The following is a 23,162-nucleotide window of genomic DNA, read 5'->3' as shown; positions in this document are numbered from 1 at the left end:
ATGTGCAGAAATGTACGTACCAGAGCCGTGGCTGAACACATAGTAATAATTGTAAAACAGTGTTTCAGCTTCTTCTTTCTTTCTTTCTTTCTTTTTTTCTCCCCGAAACGCGCTGTAGGATGAGAGAGGAAGAGGGATTCTTCATAGCTTGTGCATACACGGGGAAGATTAGAAGAGCCCCATATGGTAGCCCGAGACCAGACCAGAGGCCTGCCAGCTCAGCAAAGTGTCTCGCTTGCTTTTTTCACTCTTTTCATTGTCCCTTGCTCCACACTCGAGAGTCAGCAGTATTGCTTCGTGTTCTGGACGTCTTGGATTTCAATTTTGACACAGATGACCCTATCGCGACTGAAATTTGAGTTGGGTTTTTTTTGTCCCTTAATTAAAATTTTAGTACAATACCTTAAAATAGGTTATTACCGCTCTTACACGTTATTTATAATTACGCTAAGTAACTTAAATAGTTAAAAAAAATTGTTAAAAAAACAAAGATGCAATTATTTATAATTTCAAAGTAACATCACAACAACAGTTGATAATGGACAATTAAATTACCCTAAGAGAAATAATAATTAAAGTATTGTTCTTTCATTAATAATATTTTCTGAACCTCATATTTTACAAGACCTAAAACGGGATAAATATGGGCGATAAATTTTAAGCAGTACTTAAGACTTTAGTCGTTTCGTCTTCAATGACAAATCCCAGAATTTACAGATAATGACTGAGTAAAAACGCAAAGCTTCAGTTGAGGTATCCGGTCTTCAGGCCATAAATCGAACCCTGGATCTCCCAAATACGAATCAGCGGTTCTAAACACTGCATGGAATTTCCCCACCTTCCCCTCTCTGCAAACATCGAGTTTAAAATCGGTTGCAACCTTCCAAGCGTGTGGACCACAACATCAGTCTTCATCTCGTCAATGAGACATGAGAGTGACAATAACATCAGCTGGAATAAGAGCCACAGTCAGCTTGTTGCAGCCCATCGTTAAACACTGTCATAAAACTTCGGGTCCCGTAAAACGCGGGTAATATCTCACTAACTAAGCTACTGTTAGCTTCTAAATAACGCTTAGCTTCGTGAACTTAGCATCGGCCTGCTCTAATCAGTGGTAAAGAGTCGTGTAATCTGTCCTCGTCCTGATGATGGAGGCAGTAAGCACCTCAGTACAGAATATATTAGTGACAGAAAGTAATTTTAACTGTAATGAGTTTAATTCGTTCCTCTTAAAGTTTCTGAAATATATAACGGAATTTAATTGACACTGATAAACTTATCAGTCTTTGGTACAGCCGCACTTAGACAGAGAAATTAATGTAGATTTTATGCAGATTGGATAACTTCCCTTCTTCTTTCATTTTTCTTACTCCGCCTTCGTTCGCCATTTTTTATTTTTTATTATTATTACCGCTGGTGAAACGCCATAAACGTGGCAGCGGCAGTCAATGAGAGTCTATTGGAAAATAAATTACATGACTTGTAAGGAAGAATCGGTTCCCCGTGTTGCTTATTCATCCAATTTTAAAGGGTAAGGGATGAGTTTCGTCCCTTTAGATGCGTTGTATTTATTTAATTATAACCTTAATATATAATAACTAACTAACTAGATGGCTTACTAAACCCGAAGGTTCATCACCGAATTAACCAAAGCCCTCCACCGGACCCTGTCCTGGGCCAACAAAATCCAGTCTCCTTCAACTCCTATCTCCCATAGATCCCGTCTGACATTATCCTCCCATCTACGTCTAGGTCTCTCCAGAGGTCTCTTCCCCTCAGGCTTCCCAAATAGTGGACCCAACCAACCAGATGGCTTACGGAACCCGAAGGTTCATCACCGAATTAACCAAAGCCCTCCACCGGACCCTGTCCTGGGCCAACAAAATCCAGTCTCCTTCAACTCCTATCTCCCATAGATCCCGCCTGAGATTATCCTCCCATCTACGTCTAGGTCTCCCCTGAGGTCTGTTCCCCTCAGGCTTCCAAACCAATACCCGGTGCACATCTCTTGTCCCATCCATGCGCGCTACATTCCCGCCAATCTCATTCTTCTCGACTTAATCACCCTGACAATGCTGGGGGAGGAGTACAGATTTTTAAGCTCATCATTATGCAGTTTTCTCCACGCCCCATCGTCTTCTCACCTAGGCGCAAATATCCTCCTCAAACACCTGCAATCTGTGTTCCTCCCTCTCAGCTATGTTACGAACACATTAACCAAGCCTCGGATCAGGATGGACTCTTAATATATAATACTGATGTAATATGAATAATAAACACAACATTCATCTTCGGGTTACGTGACTTTTTAGACACCATGTACTAGTCCATTGAACATTCTGCGATGTCCCCTTCTATTTTTAGGGCTATTAAACCTCTTAAAAAAGCCGGATCTTTTAAATCCCTTATTCTTTTTCTTCTATGTTTCGCGAAACTCTGAATACTTAAGGCTGAAAGAACTCGAAGAGAATAGTTAGGTCACGAAAAATATGAAATAGGAATATGGATGGATAAAGTAAAGTTTTCCTTGCATTTAATGAGCATCGTACCACGAATACACATGGCGGAGTGCAGTTAGGAATTGTTAACCCACACTCAAAGCCCTTAAAACCACTACATTCCGTAAAATGAGGGGAAAATTATTGACGAACTGAGCAACTGTTAGCTTCTCAAGAAGGACTCTCTGAGCAACGGAGTTAATTATTTTTATGTTTTAGTCATCAGTTGTTAACTAAGCTTTATTCTCGATGCTTCCTTGCTCTACTCCTCGCAAGCACTCGTCAGCAAAGTCCCTGCGAAGAGTCTGACTACGAACTTTACTGCTATTTAAATTAGCAACTTTACAAGAGGTGTTGAAAACGTTGTGACACCATTACAGTTCAGGTACATGACACAACAAAAGGACAGACATAATAGAGTGGAAGTTCCTTTAGATCCATTTTCTAAACATAAAAACTTCCCCTATTTACGTCATCCATTGACGAGACTGGCGTCTGTAATTGAAAATGTGAGGAGAAATTTTCATTGATGTCTAACGAATATCATTGCAAAACAAGTATCCAGATGAAGTATTATTAAATGCAATAGGAATTTAATATATTTTCTGTTAATACATGTCTCTCTTTTTTTTTACCCATAACCCAGTGTGACGTAGGCGAAACGCACGATTTGGTCCCGCGTACTGTTACTTACGTTTTACATACAGCACCATTTTACACTAGATATTCCTCTCGTCCACTCTGTGCGTTCACAACACACATTACTACACCCTCGACTCTCTTTTGTAAATCAAAAATTTTAACAGCCGAGAGGTTTTAATGTTCGGCTATGTTGTGAAGTTTTTCGTGTAACTTGCTGAATATTTATGTTCCTTGTCAATTTCGGATTCCAGCTTCAATTTGCATATCCTCTTGATGTATTGCTAACTGCATCAGAACCTGGATAACACAGTTAGTAAATTATTTTGATGATACCAGCGACGAGATGCTACGCGATGCATGGATGGGTCTGGTCTGAAGGGAGTCATTCTAACAGAATGATTTCACATTTGCACTAATTTCAATAATTACCTAATTCTGCTTGTTATTATTCAGTTCAGACATCCTGATGACTGAGCTTCCATAAAGGGGTCACAAGTCGAAACACCATCCCATGTACTGACGTTAATCTGCCTTTATCTAATAGTCGACTATTAAATTATACAGAGACACTTTTCGACTGCTTACGTTATATCTCTGAAAGAGCAGGTTGAATTGTAAATAATGAACTGAAATGGATGTGGGAGGAAATGGGTCGTGATATTACACCGAAATTTGCTTGAAGTGACTGAGGAAGAACTACGGCACCTCTTAATCAACTCTTTCAGTTGCTTTCTAATGATGCTTAAAGGAAAGGCACAACAAATGATCTGTTTCAGTTGAAATTCTTTTATTATAATAATTCGACAAGTGTAAGTATAGACTTTTATTTTTAAAATATTCTGAAAGTACCGATTTCCGCGTAAAATAATATTGCTCTTGAATAACAAATAACAAATCTTGGAGGATTAGTTTGTTACGCGCTGTTATAGTGAACCTTGTCATACGCCACTCCAGTGATTAAGGCCTTCATTTCACAGATTAAAGATCGAAAATGTTTGTATCATTTTTCGCCTTTACAAAAAATAAATTTGATTTCTATTACACAAACGGTTCTCGATAATAGTAAAACGAGTGAGAGCTGAGAAGAAATTAAGTCGGAAGACATTGACAAAAACAACAGACTGAAGTTGAAAATGGAAAGTAAAGCCCTGCTGCCCCCGCTCCAGTAGCGTTCCAGAAAATTGAAGCGTTAAGTCGTTTGTGAAAGTCGTCGTCTTGTCTTCCTACCTCTGCCTTCCTGAGACGAAAACTGAGAGGTCTGGGGGGGGGAGGCGGGGGTGTTATCGTGAGGATTAAACTCCGATGTCGATCAGCTTCAGTTAAACCTCGCCTGGGGTTTAGCCTACCCAAAAGTTCATATCCCCGATCCAGTTCTCCCGTGCCTTCTTTCATCCCAGAACACACAAGGAGACGATCTTTTTTTTTTGTAGTTCTAGTTGTGGAGCGCTAGTGTTCTGGACACGACGGTTGTACAAAGAACTAAATCAATGAACTGTGCAAATGGCTTAGTGCCAGCAATAAATAGAAAATAATATAAGTATAGTTTTCTTTTTCCGGTAGAGCCGTCAGTAATTTGTATAATTAAATCCCAACATTCTACTAACAAAACGCGAAGCCCCAAAAACCACTAATGCCAAAGTCCACCATTAAACACAATTCTCAGCCACTTCCTTCCGCTACCATCCCCACAACCTATTATTATTTATTTAGTGTTCTGTCTGACGACAGGTCCATATGAACAGGATCCTTCCATCCTTTTCTCGGACTGGGACCTGTTCATATACGTTCTTGGCAGATGATCCAGAAGTGGTTTGCCATTGCCTTCTTCTGTGTGTGAATGGAGTAATTGTTGGGATGCCACGGAGGAAAACTCCGTGTTGCCTAGACCACGGCCTTGCCCAACACAAGTTATAAATTCGGGCACCGCCGGGAATCGAACCCGAGACCCCAGGATTACAAGGTCAGCGTTCTAACAGCTAGATCACCGTGGCCATCATTTATTTATTTATTTAGTGTTCTGTCTGACGACAGGTCCATATGAACCGGATCCTTCCATCCTTTTCTCGGACTGGGACCTGTTCATATACGTTCTTTTCAGATGATCCAGAAGTGGTTTGCCATTGCCTTCTTCTGTGTGTGAATGGAGTAATTGAAACCGGGGAAGCCCCCGGAGGAAAACTCCGTGTTGCCTAGACCACGGCCTTGCCCAACACAAGTTATAAATTCGGGCACCGCCGGGAATCGAACCCGAGACCCCAGGATTACAAGGACAGCGTTACAGATAATTCTGTATATCATTTAAACTATGTATTACCATCAAATAAGAAATAAAAAACAAATAAAGAAAAAAGACACAAAGAAATAACGTAGGAACGGCAAACCAACCTCGGAATAGCTGTTATATTCGTCACCTCAGTGGCTGTACAAATTGTTTTTCTTTTATGTAAGTTTGTCGCAACAAGAAGCAGGAATTAAAACTTGTGAAGTTGATTCACAACTGGACAGAGCGATTTAACTTTCCCACGTCATGGGAGGAGTCACTGCATCCCGTCCGTAGAATCTGTAGCATTTCATCAGCGGATGCAATCTCACGACAAGAAACTTTTCTAATAAAGAACGAAGAAAAATATTTGCATGCAAAAAGGAGATAACTTTGGAATCTTTCATATTTCCGCCTTTCATTAAAAATACAAAGTTTAAAAAAAAACTTTTTCCTGGATAAAGGGGTATCAAGTCCAGAAACTAAGAACATGCTATAGATACTTTACAGCCTGTATTTCGTATCACCCGCAATTCAGCTAAACCATTACCGCAGCCTAAAATTTTATGGGAAAATTGTTTAATCACACGTCTGCAAATTATCGTAAAAATCAATACCTAAGCATGATTTGTAAGACTTTCCAAAAATCGTTCTTATTTTACTCAGCTTCTGACTTAAAATCCCTTTAACCTGGCACCGACATATTTTACTTATCATATACAACAACGTCAAATCTCACATACCACTTACTATCATAGAACAGACTACTAACGTTTATTACTTGGCTTTATTAGAATAGAAATGCCCTATTTTAACAATTCTCTGACTACAAAATGAGACAGGAATACATGTTTATAGTTCCTATGCATGGTTTCTCATAAAATTACATATTCACTTGACTGTGGTTGTCCCTCGCATATAAACAGACGCTCACCCTCCACCCCAACCGACAAGACTGACAAGTTCTTAACAACAATAACAGCCACTTCACTGCGCCCGCAAAGAAAGGAACCAACATCATGTTTTAAAATCCGTCAAAGTCAAGATTCATAAGTGCTTCTTCCTGAAAGAGAACAAAACCGACACGCGAGGAAGAGTGGCCTATGTACAAAAACTCGACTGTTTTTGTTCTTTGCTGCTTAATTTCTCACGCACTCGTGAAACTTAGAAGATATTATGATGTTCGTCTAGGTTTTGCTGTTTATTATAATTTGGACACCTATATATATTTGTTTAAATCTTGTCAGTCTAATCACAATAAAATTCCTATCAAATATTTTAAAATTTGATAGGAATTTTATTGTGATTAGACTGACAATATTTAAACAAATATATATTTATCACAATATGACGCAACTTTATCACCTATATTAAGCTTCGTGTTCGTTCGTCTTTGTGTACTTAATTACGAAACATCCTGTGCCTGTGGAAGCCTGCGGCAACTTCAAAAGCTTAACATCACACCGAAAGTTAACTGCAGGCCTGTGTCCATATAATACAGTCATATCAGATTATTACGGGGCTGGCCACAAACTAAGGAATTTTTAAGCTTCGGAGAACTTGAGATATTCAGACGCAAACTCACTGCGAAATTCTCTGATATTTAAGCCTTTAGTAGCAACTTTCTTTCTGACGACATTTATTTTGTGTTTCAGATAAGAAATAGTGACAGTCACGTTTTTAATGAGAAATTGTACGATGACTGAAAACATATTAAAGTATAAAGAACGTCTGAATAAAAACACAAGGAAATTTTTTAAAGTACTAAAATTTTGACTCAATATTAAAGTCAATAGGTTTCAAGTCCAGTTGGTAAAACGTATATTTTTTCTTATATATGAACCCTGTAGTACGAAGACGTACATTTTCACGCTTTCTAGGCCCGCTTTACAAACACGGAATGAGTCCAGTTGCCTCTCCTTTCGAAGTGATGGTAAACAGAAATGTCACTCTCGGAAACCTAACACCGGCCGACGACCTCGTCCAGAAGTTACCACCGACTGAGCTTCCCCGACTCAGACACTGGACAATTATGGATAAAACTCAATGGATCAATACATTTCAAGACGCTCAGATCCACAAGCGAAGTGAGGACACTAAATTTCACATCTATATTTTACTGAATACTTTCCTTTTTTTTCAAATGAGAACATTTGTCAGTTTTAAAGCAAGAAAAATAAACGTATACAGATAATTTAAAATATCTAGGTTAATATTAGTAAACATGGATTTGGAGATTATAAAATCTAACATAAATTTCCACTTCCTACGACTGATTTTTTTTTTGTGTTGGAGATCAAATTCCCAGATCAGCTTAAGTTAATCAAAAACCTTAAAATAGCTTTTACTTAAAAATAATCAGCAATGAGCAAATTTACAGAGAATTTGAGTTTCTTAGAGTCACCACATCAAACTTTCGTCATTTCTCAACAAACTTCTCCACACACCCGATAAAGCTCCGATGAGAATTTACAAAAAAAAAAAACATTCCAGTAAAGCTATTATTAGTTTAATACAAAACTTTGCACTTTGCATAGGCCGTACTGGACATCTCATTAGAACTTACAATACAGATACAAGCTATCTGGAACAGTTTCCTCCTGTACGTAATAAATACTGGTTACTTTGTCGCGCCCCATTAGATCTTAAATGAACTGGCCATAATGGTCTGTGTATACACAGACCATTCCCTCCCACGATACAGATGCAATCTATTGCGGAGCCGAGCACAGGGTTTATCATGGTAGAATATTTCATCTGGGGGAATGTTGCAGTCACTAAAATGACTGGTTGGTAAGAACCGCGTTTACCAGAATCCAACCCGCATTCAGCCGAAGGGCCACGCGAACCTTAAACAGACTGGCCAACCACAGAGAGAACTAATGGGGCCTCTGCATAATATTCTCGTAATATGTGTTCATGTGAGGTTTCGCAAAAGAGTGGGGAAACCGAGCTCTTGACTGAGGATATGTACAAGTAGTTAGAGAAGTAATAGCCTGATATTTTATTTCTAGTCGTGTCTACTACCCCTGAGAAGATTTTTATGTTTTGCATTATTTTGAGGGGAGAAGGGATATTACGGAGATTCGGCTGAGTGCTATAATAGGGTAGTGGGTGGAGTACCTTTTTAGCGTAATACTGGCCTACCATAAAACTGACTAAAACTTTGTTTCTGCTAGAACAGAAAGGGAGTACCATCATTACACAGTACAGGACACTCCGGCCCCTGGAATGCAAAGTGCTTTGCTTTGCTTTGCTGCTTGTAGTCGTATTTAAAATGAACCATAGCGTGCGGGCAGTATGAGAAGAATGACACGTAGATTTCGCCGTGGAACTACAAAACTAAGTAAGAGACGCTGCCATGCGCAAAAGTTTAAAGACACGACATCAGGAATTTTTATATTTCAGGCCTGTCAAATATTTTCCATCTCCCCTTTTTATACGGGTCTCCTGCTATCTTTTAGATAGTAAAATCTATGGATCTATGACGAGCTGGTAATGCAGTGAGGATATGAAGACAGGAAACATATAAGATTTTGGTGGGGAAATTTCTTTGGAAAGTTACGTTTTATAGACGGAGGAGATGATAGGACATTAATCTAGATGGGATGTGGATGAAAGTAGCTCAATTTTGTGTCTAAGAGCGAGGAGTGGTCTTCAATATTGGGGTTCTGATATCAAGGAGTTTGCGGTCAATCTGTTAATTAGTTACATTTCATATCGTGGATAGTTTCAGTATTTTACTGAATAGCACTTTTGGCCTTATTCCTGATCCGGAGACAGGGTGCACCGATTTCTTCCGTAGTCTTTTTCATTCTCTCCAGGAAATTTAAATTTACATGATTTTAAATTAAACCGTGGCCAATTCCTTTTACACTTCTTAAATATCATTCTAGTCACAACTCAATGACTAATTTATGTGCAAAATCTGACATAAATATGGACATTCTTAATCAGAAATTATGTCCTGTTCATACCAGGAACCACCATAATTTAGGACAGAGACATTATTTTCGGAAATAACTTTCAAGGTCATCTAAGATGGGTTATACAACAATTGCGTCCATCCTGAAAGCCTGGAGCTTATTCACGAAGCAGCTTCGTACAAATAAGATAACAAGCTTCCCCGAGGTACAATTTAAAGGAGAAGCTTCTTATTCTTCTCCCTCCACCCACCCCTCGTTCCCATGTCACCCCCAACCTTTCTTCGCCTCTCGGTTAACGAAAATATGAAAGGCAAATTTGTGGTGTGGGGATTAGAAAGCGTCTTCCTGCTGATACGATATTTATATAAGAAGCTACAAATTTGTTCGTGTGAGATGGAAATACAGAAAGGCTGATGCTATGTAGTGTGAGGGTGAGAAATACGAACCCAATAACATCACGTCGCGAGGGACTTAGGTCTTTTTTTTTTCTTAAATGGAAAGAGTAAGAAATAGCAGATGATATTGCTCCCAGTTTACAATCACACCTCTCTGGCGTTTGTAGGTGAAAGTTTAATCATGACAATGCAGGACATAATTATAACATACGGTAGATAATAAAAGCTTCAAAGTTTTGGAACAACGGTAATAAATCAAAATTACGTCCATTACAAAATCAACGGCAGAGATTAAATCTGGGTAATGCTTGCTACTGGTCAGTCACCATATTTTACCTTCCCTGGATAGACACAAATATTCAAATAAAACATAATGTTTTGGGTGAGTATAAAAGTCATATTAAATTACGAACACGAACTGGGTGGTGTTTGGAAAAGTCTTCTTGAGCAGAATATTGTGCTTAAAAGGAATTAAGTGATAGGAAACTGAAGGAAATTGAACAACGAAGGAATTTATAATTTATACTCCTAGCCGAGTACTGTTTATTTAATAAAAATTACAAGGAAAAGATGGGTGGGGCATGTAGTACGTACAGGAAAGATTAGAAATACACAGACTACTCATGAAATTAATCTTTACAAATTAGGAAATGTAAGCAGGCCAGAGGTCCATCACCGCGCTAACTAATGCCCAGAAGTTGGATTCAATCTTGAACCAGTCCATAAAAACACATTTTACACAATATGTCTTCAAAATACATTTTAATAACATCCTGCAACAAATACCCATCCAAATGATCTATACTCGATATTATCGGACAAAAACCTTTTTGAATTTGTATTTTGTCTTCGACCGAGAAGAAGTCAGCAGCATGTCCCTCCGAAATGTTGGAATTCCTGTGCTATACCAAAACAAAAAATGACGAAATGAAAAGAGATAAACATGAAAACCTTAGATGTCATAACACGCGGTCTGCTGTTATATTGATTCTTAGGATGAAGACGTTGTTCCTATCAGGATTTCTCGTTAAAATTACGAATTCAGTGATAGAGTGGGGGAAGTACAAGTGTGGAGGATGCAATTACAGCGATGGAAGGGATCATCTACTGCATTAGTGCGGAGTAATTACTCGTATATCTTGTACAGAGGTCGCAAAGTGGAAGTAGAGCCTCCACTCTTGTGATCCAATTGTGGGGATCACCTGCAGAGGAAACTTAATAAGTACACTGGTAAGGATTCCTTTCACTCTTGTTAGGATTTGTTACTAGGATTACAGCAGACTTTACCTCAGTCAACCTTCCAGGGGTCTTAAAACGAACATAGTAACAGTTCACAGCCAGAATAACTATGGACGATCTATGGTATATTAGGCGTTATGGCACAGGCGTTGTAACGTATAGTGAGATAATCCAGCTTCCTGGGGCACAGCCACAACAAACAATAATAACTACGCCGAATATACAACAACGTTTTGAAACAGGCCTCTCTAAGCGATACCTCAGGTTCTTACGTCGACGAGTATGAAGATGGCTGTCTTCTGAGTTCTTTCGCCGTGTAGTCTGGTAGAAGTTTACCGACGTTTCAGAGGTACTTACTGCCTCCACCATCAGGGCGATGAGTATAAAAATTTCCTCAGTCTTCTTAATATGATAACATTAAATTAATTGTTAAGAGAGTAGCCTTTAAAGGTGGATGTTAGACGACGCTGTCTCAATACCGTGTGAAGCGTGAAACTTAGTATTACGGTGTTAAAACTTTGAGTTCTACTGCCAAATAGTTAGCTACACAGGGCGCGGCATATCTGCGAATATGAGCTGCGTTACAGTTAGGGGGGAAAGATAATAGACGCCTTTTGGGCTATAGTTTCTTCTCCCTTCCCTTACCTCGGCTGGCTGTAACGGTCAAGGGTAGTCGAAGACATCGCACTGGTCACTGACCTATTACAATACAATAAAACATCTTTAGGCGCCCTGATGAATTCTCAGACGTGCGCAGTATTAAGCCATCGGGTGGACAAACGTAGAAACAAGTCACTGCATGTGTTAATAACAGTCTTCAATAGATATTTGTTATTCCAGCGTGCAGGCAGATGGAGTTTGGCATTCAGGCAATCTTCGGTCCGTCAGATCCGCTTCTGGGGGCCCATATTCAGTCCATCTGTGAGGCCCTGGACATTCCTCACGTTGAGGCTCGCATAGATTTCGAACCAACCTTCAAGGAATTCTCCATCAACCTGCACCCGTCTCAGGAACACATGAACCACGCGTTCAAAGACGTGATGGCCTTTCTGAACTGGACAAAGGTAGCCGTCGTCTACGAAGAGGATTACGGTAAGACCTTATCTTCCCATGAATATTCAGGGGGGGGGGGGGGGGGGGGGGCTTGAAATGAATACAGGCAACGTGGTTCTTATTTTTCTTCAATGATCATGCCAGATTGAAGTTCCAGATTACAGAGAAGACAGGCCGGTTATAGGGCGACGTATTTCGTTCTATATGCTGAAAGTGCTAACTTACGTGCGTAGCATAAGAGCCAGAATAGAGAGTAACATGACTGGAGACATGCTGGATGATCAGATTTCGATTTGTGGCAGGTACGAGGATGTTTTGAATACATCTACGTCCATCTATGAACGAATTTTATATCGGAAAATTTGAAAAATTGTTGATAATTTGTCAACATATTATAATTTTGAATGAAACTGGGAGAAAATAATTGGTACTTCACACGAATTTCTACGCGGAATTGACTGGGTTGGGAATCCCCACCTGGGGAATCTTTGTAGGGGAATCACCGCCCGTATCTGATCATTCACTGAAGTCAAAGGTCACATTCTGACGAGCGTCGAAATTGTTACTAACGTGATTTTCTTTAGCCAAAAATGTATACATCAGCTTTGGAGTCTCCTCACTCTGTCTCGATTGTTATCGTTAACATTTTCCCGGTAATAGTAAGACCTGAGTGTCAGCTTTCCACTTATCTAAACGTGTTATGAAATCCAATTAGTGGAGCGGGGGGCGGCGTGCGTTTGGATTAAAAAAATTAACGTTGTGTGACGTCACAGGATTTAGCTCCTTAATCAACTGACTAAGCGTGGACTGTACCTTACAGTTTAGGGCGGATCTGCTTTTGTTAGAACTGTTGTACGCCGATAAGCACTAGACATTTTTAAACAGAACAAACAGTGCACAAAACTTTTTCCAGAAGGTTAGTTTTGCCCTCAAGTAAGTAGTTTCGAGGCGCCCCGTACTTGAGTGGTTGTACAGCTTCAACACAAATTCAGTCGAGTTAACAGAGTGTGATATGGGAGCCCACTTTCAAAGCACGGATCTAAATTTATTTAATGCAATAACGGGAGTGTGTAACTTATCTCATGCTGAACTATGCATGGAGCTAGGGTGACGCCTGTAACCCAATAAGGGCAGGTTAAACAGACACTACACTGTCCCTCTTTGTTGATGTCTGACCCAGCTTCGTAAGTTCTACACAATGTTACTCTAACACTGTATAATCTCAAATTCTAATCAAAATGGGCATGGCCCAAAGATATCCATTTAAGAATAAACAAACCTCAAGAACAAAATCCCTTACTCCAGTAGAATCAGCCCTTAGCTCGAACATGCCAAGGTCTTGAGTAGATACATCCAAAAACCACCATAGCAATTTCATACTTAGTTACAGTGTACAAGAAACTGCTTTCCAATTGCAGCTACAAGTTTCGTAAGCAGGAACGGTTTATAGAACGTGGGACCTCGACTTACGCTAAGAGCGAATTCTCGACTAGTTAGTCTCTTTGTTGGTTGGTACCCTCCTCATATGAACGCTGAAGATGGAGACAACATGTTAATCCGAAAAATTTAGTGTGCTATTAGAATACAACACGACGTCAGAAGATCATTAAAGACAAAAATGAAATATTTATTTTCTTTCCCGAAATGTAATGTTAACAGTTCTGGCAAGGCGCCGTATATCCGCATAATGGTCAATCCATTATCGATGTAATGTTAATCGAAGCTTCTTACAGTATGTTTCCATCTTATTTGTGTTAAGGTTAATCCTTGTTTGAGCTTAACTCGTTGGCGCTAAAGAGTATAAATTATTTTAGTTCGAAAGCAGATTGGAAGTTTATTCAATAGACTCGACTCTCAAACATAACGGCCAATTAATTTTCTATTTGTAGATGTTGATTTTGTACTCAGTAACTTTACACAGCCTCCCCTTTGCCTATAAAACTTTCTCATTAAGACCAAACAATGCAAACAATTTATAACGATTACCCGAAGAACATTATCTGCATTACTGCGTATAAATTGCATTGTTTTGTAGTTTAAATCGCATTTCTGTTTATATTTCACCTACGACAGTACTATTGTTTTAAAATATAATTTCTGTAATAAATTAATGGAAAGTGTCGTGCTAAATTAATTGTAAATATATGTTGTAGAGCAGGGGTGGCCAACCCAAATGATCTTTCGGGCCACTTTGGAAATGCATCATAACTCCGCGGGCCACATATAAAATTATATATCCCCATATTAGATTTAGATACACTATAGACATTTTTTTGGAGTGAAAAATTGAAACATAATGAGTTATTATTATTGTGTTTACTATTATTCTTACATGTAAACATAGATAATATAATAATAATGATACTAAGCGTACATTGTAAAGAAATATATAGCACTAAAAATTAAATATAGAAAATATATAAATATGAATGAAATAAAAATAATGAAATGAATATATGGATGCACAAATAATGTATTTTTTTAATACATTGGTTTTTACTACTTTGGCCATTATAAAATAAATATATTTTGTAAAAGTGTGATGAATCTCGCGGGCCGGAAAAATGTTCAAGGCGGGCCACATGCGGCCCGCGGGCCGGCCACCCCTGTTGTAGAGTTTGGTAACGATTAATGAAGAAAAGGTTTTAATCTAAATGTAGTATTTATTGTAGCAAGTAAGAGAAGAACTCAAAATAATTCGAAGTTTAGAGTAGGATAAATATTAAGACGCAAATTTATATTTCATTGGGGATCGAAAAATCTGTGTATACCAATACGCGCGTAATATAATGAGACTCTTAAATGTTTAATCCAGGAGATGAAAACTTCAAATAAAAGCAATTATGATAAATAGATATGAATGAAAAGTATTCTGAGTTTTTGATATTTACGTCCATAATTTTACTCCATGTTACACTTCACTTAGAAACGATTTGAATTTTGTATAACTTGTTGTGAAGGACTGCACACAGAATTTGTAAAAAGAGATTTTTACCGATATATACTTTTGTATGGTCCAATATCCGAAGTTCAAATTGATGTAACAAGAGTTACGTCCATCTGACATTGCGACGCCAGTGGTTTATAAAATTAAATATACGGTAATTAATTTAAGAAAAGTGTGTCTCCAGAAAACGTTTTCATTTTTAGACACGAACTAATCTCTGCACGAAATATTAGATAGATATATTACAAAAAAACTCTGAAGTTCTTAATTAAACGAGCTCTTGTTATGCCGTAACATATTTTCTTCCATTATTTATTAAGTTGTATATCACGGTTAATTTTAAAATGCATGTATATAACACATGTAAATTTTAATTAATATTAATGAATCTAAAAACAGATATTATATTCCGCCCCATTCAGTATTATACTTAAATAATTCAATGTTTCAATATTGGTCTTGATATTTGTGTCAGTTAGCCAACACTTTACATGGTTTTACCGCAGTTAAATAAATTTCCAGCTCACCATTTTTGCCACTGGACCAATTTACACGAATTATAATTTGTCTCGCGAAGAATGTTGGCTATGTTCCAGGTCTGTTCAAACTTCAGGATCTGGTAAAAGTTCCCCCCGCAATGCGCACTGATATGTACATTAGACAGGCTACAGCCAGCACTTACCGGCAGGTGCTCCGGGAGATTCGGCAGAAAGAGATCTACAAGCTCATCGTCGACACCAACCCGCGACACATGTACCACTTCTTCAGAGCGGTAAGTAATGAAATTTTCAGACACAGCTGCTTGCTACGAAATTCACTCTGAAAACCATTAACAACTTAATTAGTAAAAAAAACTCATAAGCTACAAAATAAAGTGCATTTTTGTCTGATATTTTAGGCTTCCAGCATCAATTTTCATTATATTTGCCCAGTTTCAATATTTCTCTATTCTTACATGAAAATACCTTTTGTGTATCTACTTGCCTGTTTCAGGATTCAAATTTTAAATTCCTCTTAACAAGAAACTATTACTTCCATTCCTTCACGTGACAAAATATGCCGAAAATCTTCCTTCGTTCTACGTTTGGAAAGTCCTAATCTACATACCTCTCCCGAGTCACATCAATCTCCGTATCTCGACCTCCCACAACTTTAAGCCTCTCCTTCATTAACCAAAGCACAGAGACTAGATAATCAGGACATGTAGGAAGCATGGGATAAAATCATATAATTTTTATCGAAAAATCTCTAGGAAAATCCGGGAGACCTAGTCGTAGGTGGGAATACAGAATTAAAATAAATCTTAAAGAAATATGTGACAATGTTGACTGGATTAAATTAGCTCAGGATAAAGACCAATGGTACGTTTTTTTTGAAGACCATATTGAACCGCCAAGAATGTTTTCACGAATTCTTTTTGAGATTTGTGGGGAAGACCATGTAGTCTACAGTTAGTTTTTATTCAGTCAGTTATAAATTCAAGGATTTCTTTCTTCAAAATGCAACATGGAAATCTGCTGAAATAAACAATAGGCTTTGCGGCACATATCGTGTTTTCTCAGAACACCTGTTGTAAGGAAATTTCCAGAGTTTTTGTCTCTGACTCAGTTCACTGACTTTCCGAAAGCTCCCTACTTTAATGGCATTCGCATTTAATATTCAGAAATATTCGCTTTTACTATTCGTCTCTTTTAAGAAAAGAAATCCGATTTGTGCTTCATATAAATTGAGAATTGTAAGCCAGTACTGTCGATGAACTCCAAAAACAAATTTAGACAAACTTATGTACAAAACCACTGATACGAAGATTTGTCTGAATACGTCAATTAGCAATGCAGATTAAACGTGAGAACGAACAGCCAGATTCACACCATTTACCCATTACCCATTTATTTTATACGTATCGCTCAAAGAACTAGTAACACGGCGAACGCCGCGATGGTGCGGCAACATCTCTGACGTACTTGTTATGCGTGTAATCTAAACGGCTCTCTGCAGGCGTAAGTGCAAAATAAAGATGAAAACTTTAAAGCATATTGACTGGAAATCTTTAAGACTGAACTTTTTCATGTTTCGTATAATGCCTAATGTAAACAGCGATTATTTCCACAAACAGTGTTAACAAACTGATCTTAAAAATCGTGAAATATTGTTTTCTTTGCGGTACGGACTAACGTTGAATAACGAAAACGAGTCTTTCTACAGGAAGATAATTTGACGACCTCGGCGACGTGAACGACAATGACTACGAGGATAGCCATCGCGACCTTGGCGACCTGACGAGTGTAATGCACGCGGCGACTGAAGGTTAGCGTGGGACAAAACAGAGGGCGGCCTTTACTAGTTGTGTGGCTTGTGAGACTTGCGTCTTGCGCGAGATAAACGAACTTTATCTGCATAAAAATTAGGTTAGATTAGGTCAGGTCAGGTTGATTGGTTAGGTTCAGTTGTGCTGGGTTGGGATGTGTTACAACTTTTCTTGAGAGATTACTTTTTACACAATTTTATAAGCTGATACTGAATTGGAAACGGCCAGAATCCAAAAGAATCTGTGAAAGAAAATAAAGATACGTTTTTTATAAAAACTGAAAATAACATGGCGGCTACGCGAAGTATTTTGATCGGGAAATTTTACCTAAAGAATCATCGTCATCCCACCTCAGAAACGTGTGTGATAATATTGCAACTGACCACTAATGACACAATCAGTTTTAAAACTGTAAACAGTTTAATCCTATGGAACCTAAAACTGCTCTTTGCATCCAAAACTCGTGCATAAAAACTCATTTATGTACACTATATTAACATCTGAGGCCAGAGAAACAGACCACCTTTAATGTCATGCATTCGTGTGACTTTCGTTGTTTGTTTTTTTCAGATCCTACAGCTTCAGATGAATGACTACAGATACCACTACATGTTCACAACTTTCGTAAGTATATCACCTATAACAAAATCAGTAAATTAATTATTAATTGAGTTTTTCTGAGAGACTTTTGAAATATAATTCATATGTATTAGTGGGGATCTCATGTAAAATATTATCTAATTGAAACCAATCCATACTAAATTTAACTTCACACAGCAAATTTTGGTGTAGATACTAAGTACCAAATTTCATCTAAATCCATTTTGTAGTTACATCTTTTCACGCTTCTTATGAAACAACGTTATAATTTTCCTCTTAGCCTAAACCACTCATATTCTAAATTTGCTCATTTGTCTTCTCAAGCCTCAAAGCCGAAATGTGGCACTCAGATGACCACGTACAATTTGAAATTAAAATAAAATAACCGAGTCTTAGATAACATGAATGCCGCTTCGGAAACGACGCTTTGTGGAGTAGACAGACGAAAAAAAGTCATGAGTTATCTCTTTAAACTACAAAGGGTCTAGGATGAGAGAATACAATTAATCTAGCTCTTTATTATTTCCACTGAACCCCTGACCGTTAAGGGAGCCGGTGGATTACGTAGAAATGCTGGGTAGTTATGTCAAACGAAGCTGTCAATTACAGCCAAAGTTTTTCTGCAGTAAAACATCAGTTCTACACAAATACAAGAGACAAACACGAATAGGGATGGTTATCAAGCTGACTTCAAAAGGGAAAGACTGGGACAGTTCTGCGTGTTTCGATTTAAATAACTAGCCGGTTTTTATGAAATAGCAGGACTCCATGCTGTTAGGATTCATCCAGACAACACGCTCATTACCGAGCAGCTCCGTGTTTTGGTAACGCTGTAGGCGATTCGGGAAACATGTTTCGAATTTCGGACAGATACAAACTGTCGTGACCAAAATTTCAATTACATTTCTCAGTGTCCTTAAGCCTCCTTAAAATAAACAAACATTCTATTCTTCCAAATGCTGTTTATCATAAATGATCATACTTCAATCTCATTAAATACAATACGACATCTACAGTTGAAAAAGAAGTTTTAAATAAGAATCAGTAAACATGTTTTTAAAGCTTCACGTTTGATTATTTCTGTATTAATTAATAAAGCTATGTCATCATCAGAGTCTGCTGGTCATTATGAAAAATAACTGTTAAGTGACAGAATTAGGTTACAGATTTATGATTCCAATATATTTCGATAGACTAACACAGCTAATAGGATTCATTTAACTTCGTTATGAAACAGGAGTCAAATAAATAGGATGAGATTAGTAATTCCAACAAAGTCATTTAATATTCTTTTATTTCATAATATGAAACATCATTCCTCGATACACTAATGACATTTTAATTTTTAAACATAAATCAACACCCCAGGTATATTTCTTTTGTTTGTATTTTGTCATAAATTCTCATAGCTAGATCACTCAAGTATTTATTCAGTAAACCGGGTCGTTCTAACTCACAGTTTACTAAACTTTTTAATAAAATTTAAAAAATTTTAAGACTAACCTGCTGGAAAATTAAACGTACAAGGTCCTTCGGTTCATCTTTTTCATGTCAAAAACGTGTTACGATGCAGTGAGTGGAAGTTACGACAACAAAGCGAAAGAGATTCTCGTATGTTGCATCAAAACATGCTTGCAAGCTTCCACATAGGGAATATATGAGCCCAAAAATAAAGCTAGTCAAATTTGTTCTTTCGTTCTTTCACACCTGGCTTTGAAAGCAGGCGTTGCTTTTGAAGGAAGCACTAAATTATACTCTGCACAGAGTTAAATACGCATGACGTAACTTGTAAAATCGCAGTCAATTGCGCGCTATAGATCAACATCAAGGTTCCCCAAAAGTTCATTCTAACAATAATGGAACTTACGTGCTCAAATCTTTGAAATTTTTATCAATCTCATATACCGCACGCTTATACACAAAATAAAATGATAGAAACTCTGGTAAACACTTTACTTTTCTTTCAGATTTCCCAACTAAAATTTTGAATGCATTTCTGACCTATTATATTCATGTTACATTCAGCTTTTATCTTATAGTTCTCTATTTGGTCACCCAAGTAATGTTTTGTAAGGCCTATGCCTCGGCGTGTTTTCGAAAAATAACTCCATTGCCCAAACACAACTGTAATTTTACGTTTATACGAACTGTTTTGAAATTACACATTCTTGGCCAATTTGTTTTGGTCTACCTACAGACAGAATTAACGTAGTATTAAGTATTCATCATTACGCCTTCCTTTAAAACATTAAAATAATTTGTAATATTATGATAAACATCACAATCGAATTAAAAATTATCAAACATTGTTATCATACACTAAAACATCTCTTGTTCCCATTTTTTATAATATTCATATAGATGGTCTTCAAAGAAATAAATCTTACTTTCATTCTGAACATCTTTCCACTTACAAGACGAATCCTTTGCCCTTTGATCTAACCCGCTACTCACCCGCTTACAAAAACATACTGCCTTTTGGACAGCTTCCTACGCCTCAGATCACTTTCTCGCGCGTGGCTCACTCTTCGTCCTGAAGATGGAAGCAGTAAGAACCTCTGAAACGTTGGTAAGCTTCTACCAGACTACACGGCGCAACAACCCAGACAGCCATCTTCAGACTCGCTGTCGTGAGACACTCGAATCTCAAATTCTGCTTTTGTTCTGCAGGACATAGAGACCTTTGATCTCGAAGACTTTAAGTACAACTCTGTCAACATCACGGCGTTCCGATTGGTGGACGTCGGCGACTCGCGAGTACTGGAGACGCTGGACAAGATGGAGAGGTTTCAGCCCATCGGACACGCTATCCTCAACAGGAGTGGTATCATCCAGGGGAGTACATTCAAGAACGAGAATTAGGCGGTCAGACACACCAAATACGAATCAGTAACACAGTTTTCTATTGGAATATCCGTTTGTTTCTGTGGTCATGAAATTCGGTGTCTTCCACTGGCAGTATAACATGCATAGCTGAGAACAAAGTATGATGCAAACAGTATTTTTGGAAGAATATGCTATTAACTTGTATCATTGTATTACAAAATCTAGGAGGTTACGATGATTAATAATTGTGCCTAATACGCGAAGAGTTCATGTAGGTACATTTTATAAATAAAAGTGTTACTGTAGAAATGACTCAGACTTTATCCAGTGACAGTGATATTGAACCTACAGGGCAGCAAAGACTTACTAATGCTCCAGCTCATTTTTGCAAAATAATAAATTAATTTGAATTATCCTGGGTGTGATTACAGGCAGAGCCCGCCTTGATGTACGACTCTGTATATGTGTTTGCTCAGGGGCTGGCAGCACTGGACAGAGGCCATGTCCTCAGGCCTGCCAACCTATCCTGCGAACTAGAACAACCATGGGACGACGGATTGAGTCTCTACAATTACATTAACTCTGTGAGTGATGAGTAATGAGTTGTGACGAGTAGTATTTAACACTCCAGTTTTATATTATGAAAATCTCAGCTAGGAAGCTGGTTATTCCAACATATATTCGTCTTGTTTTTCTCAGTCCTTCCAGTTAATTTCTGGGACAGTACACGAAAATAAGTCACAACTTTTTCCATCCAGGCTACTGAATATTCTGCCTAATTTTGTTTATTTTCTCCATCAGTGCCTGCAGTTCATATCTGAATACCTTAATGCTTATAAAGTCATAATTAGGCAATGGCAAAGCCTCCATTAAGGATGTGACTGTACAATATCAAAACTTGCTCGCCAGATATACGTGTCTGATAATAGGATGTACCACATGGTGATAGGGTGGCATTAAGATAGACGAGGTTTATATAGTGCACAGTGTTCCTTTCTCTTATTCTGCCCCGAATATATCGAGGAAAACATCGATAAACGAGTAACATCAAGACGACAAATATAACTGTGTGTTTTCTAAATATTAGTCAGATGTGTTATCGCTGTAATAACCTGTCTTATATTGGTATGTTCATATGTTCTTACAGATTTAACTATACATTCAAAAAGAATAATAAAGTACAGTAATAAATTTTTACTAGATGGTTTTTGTGTTTAAAAGATCATATTTTATAAAATGTACAGCGAGAGATTTGTTTCGGAAAGTAAAGTGGCGTAAAAGAGTCAGAAATCTTCGCCCGTGCCATATATAAACGCCCCCCCCTTCCAAAATACTTTTAACGTAGAAGGAAATATATTCAAGGAATAAATTAGTTACGAGTTGGGCCATCGGTGGGTCCTCTAATTGACCTGTCTTCTTATTCGCACGCGTTCTGGGGGGAGCGAGAAAATGGAAATGGCATTCATTTTTTTTTTTCGTTTTATTATCTTAACTAAGATTCAGTTGAAGACTTTTATAATCTCAATCAAATTTCTTCAACTTTGTTTTACATTGCGATATAATTTATGTTCTTATATAGGAAGATCCATCAAATGAAATGGAGGAATGGGGAGTCAGAAACAACTAGTTTAGATTGGATAATATTATAAGAACATGTAACAACGACACAAATAGCATCAAGATACTTTCTGAATTTCGTTTGTTTCCACTTTTAAGTCCATTCTTATGTTCGCACTTTTTCTCCGATGCTATTTATAACACTTCTTTAATTAATCCAGTACTTTTATCGTAATTTTACTTCTGCTCTTTTATTTCAGCCACATTTCTGTTCAGTCCTTCCTCCTTTGCTCCGTAAATTCTTTCCATTAAACCTTCTTCTGATTAGCTTCTTTAATTTCTTTGTTTCTCACATTTCATATACTTTATTTTACATCTGTCTCAAGCATATTTCATTCTTTGCCTCTCCTTTACGCTATTCTTCGTCCTCAATTTTGACATTTGTTTATTCATTCTCTTTTACTCCTTCCGCATTTGTTTATCCATATTATTTCCTTGGGTTAGATGGGTTATTCATATTGGACGTGTCTCTTGTGTTTCTTATCTTCTGGTGTTGTGGTATGTTTGCCAATCATTTATGAGTATTGTACTGCTGATCGTTCTGGCAAGATAGCATGGTTTCTTACAACAAAGGACTAATTTTGTACAAATTTAAAGCCTTTATCTTTCCCACGACCATGTTGAATCCACAAACAAATTTCTTGAAGAGAAAGGAAGTTGATGAGGACATACTTCCTACATGCCCCAAGAGTGCAAGTACCCCCCCTCAGGGGGGGGGGGGGGAGCAATAAATATACAACCCTCGTCCTACCGGCAGACTCCAGTTACTTGGTCCACTTACTCGAGGTCTGCACCGTTGCATTTCTTGGCGGTTCGACTTAAAATACGAAGAGTTAGGAGCTGTTTCAGGA

General features: G+C 37.9%; 1 protein-coding gene across 1 annotated transcript in view; it reads left to right on the top strand.

The window, feature by feature from the left end:
* The window catches only part of LOC110832607 (glutamate receptor ionotropic, kainate 2), a 199,903-nt gene that overhangs the window by 159,103 nt on the left and 17,638 nt on the right, over nt 1-23,162 (top strand). Inside the window, exons 4-8 of the mRNA XM_087347677.1 lie at nt 11,801-12,052; nt 15,557-15,732; nt 17,839-17,892; nt 20,539-20,707; nt 21,130-21,278. Of these exons, the coding sequence (XP_087203803.1) occupies nt 11,801-12,052; nt 15,557-15,732; nt 17,839-17,892; nt 20,539-20,707; nt 21,130-21,278 (800 nt within the window). The remainder of the gene's footprint in view (nt 1-11,800; nt 12,053-15,556; nt 15,733-17,838; nt 17,893-20,538; nt 20,708-21,129; nt 21,279-23,162) is intronic.

Source organism: Zootermopsis nevadensis, unplaced genomic scaffold (assembly GCF_977971745.1).
Source record: "Zootermopsis nevadensis isolate Lab colony 2312 unplaced genomic scaffold, Znev_1.0 Znev_ptg000012l, whole genome shotgun sequence".
Lineage (NCBI taxonomy): Eukaryota > Metazoa > Arthropoda > Insecta > Blattodea > Termopsidae > Zootermopsis > Zootermopsis nevadensis.
This window is presented reverse-complemented; position numbering and strand designations above follow the sequence as displayed.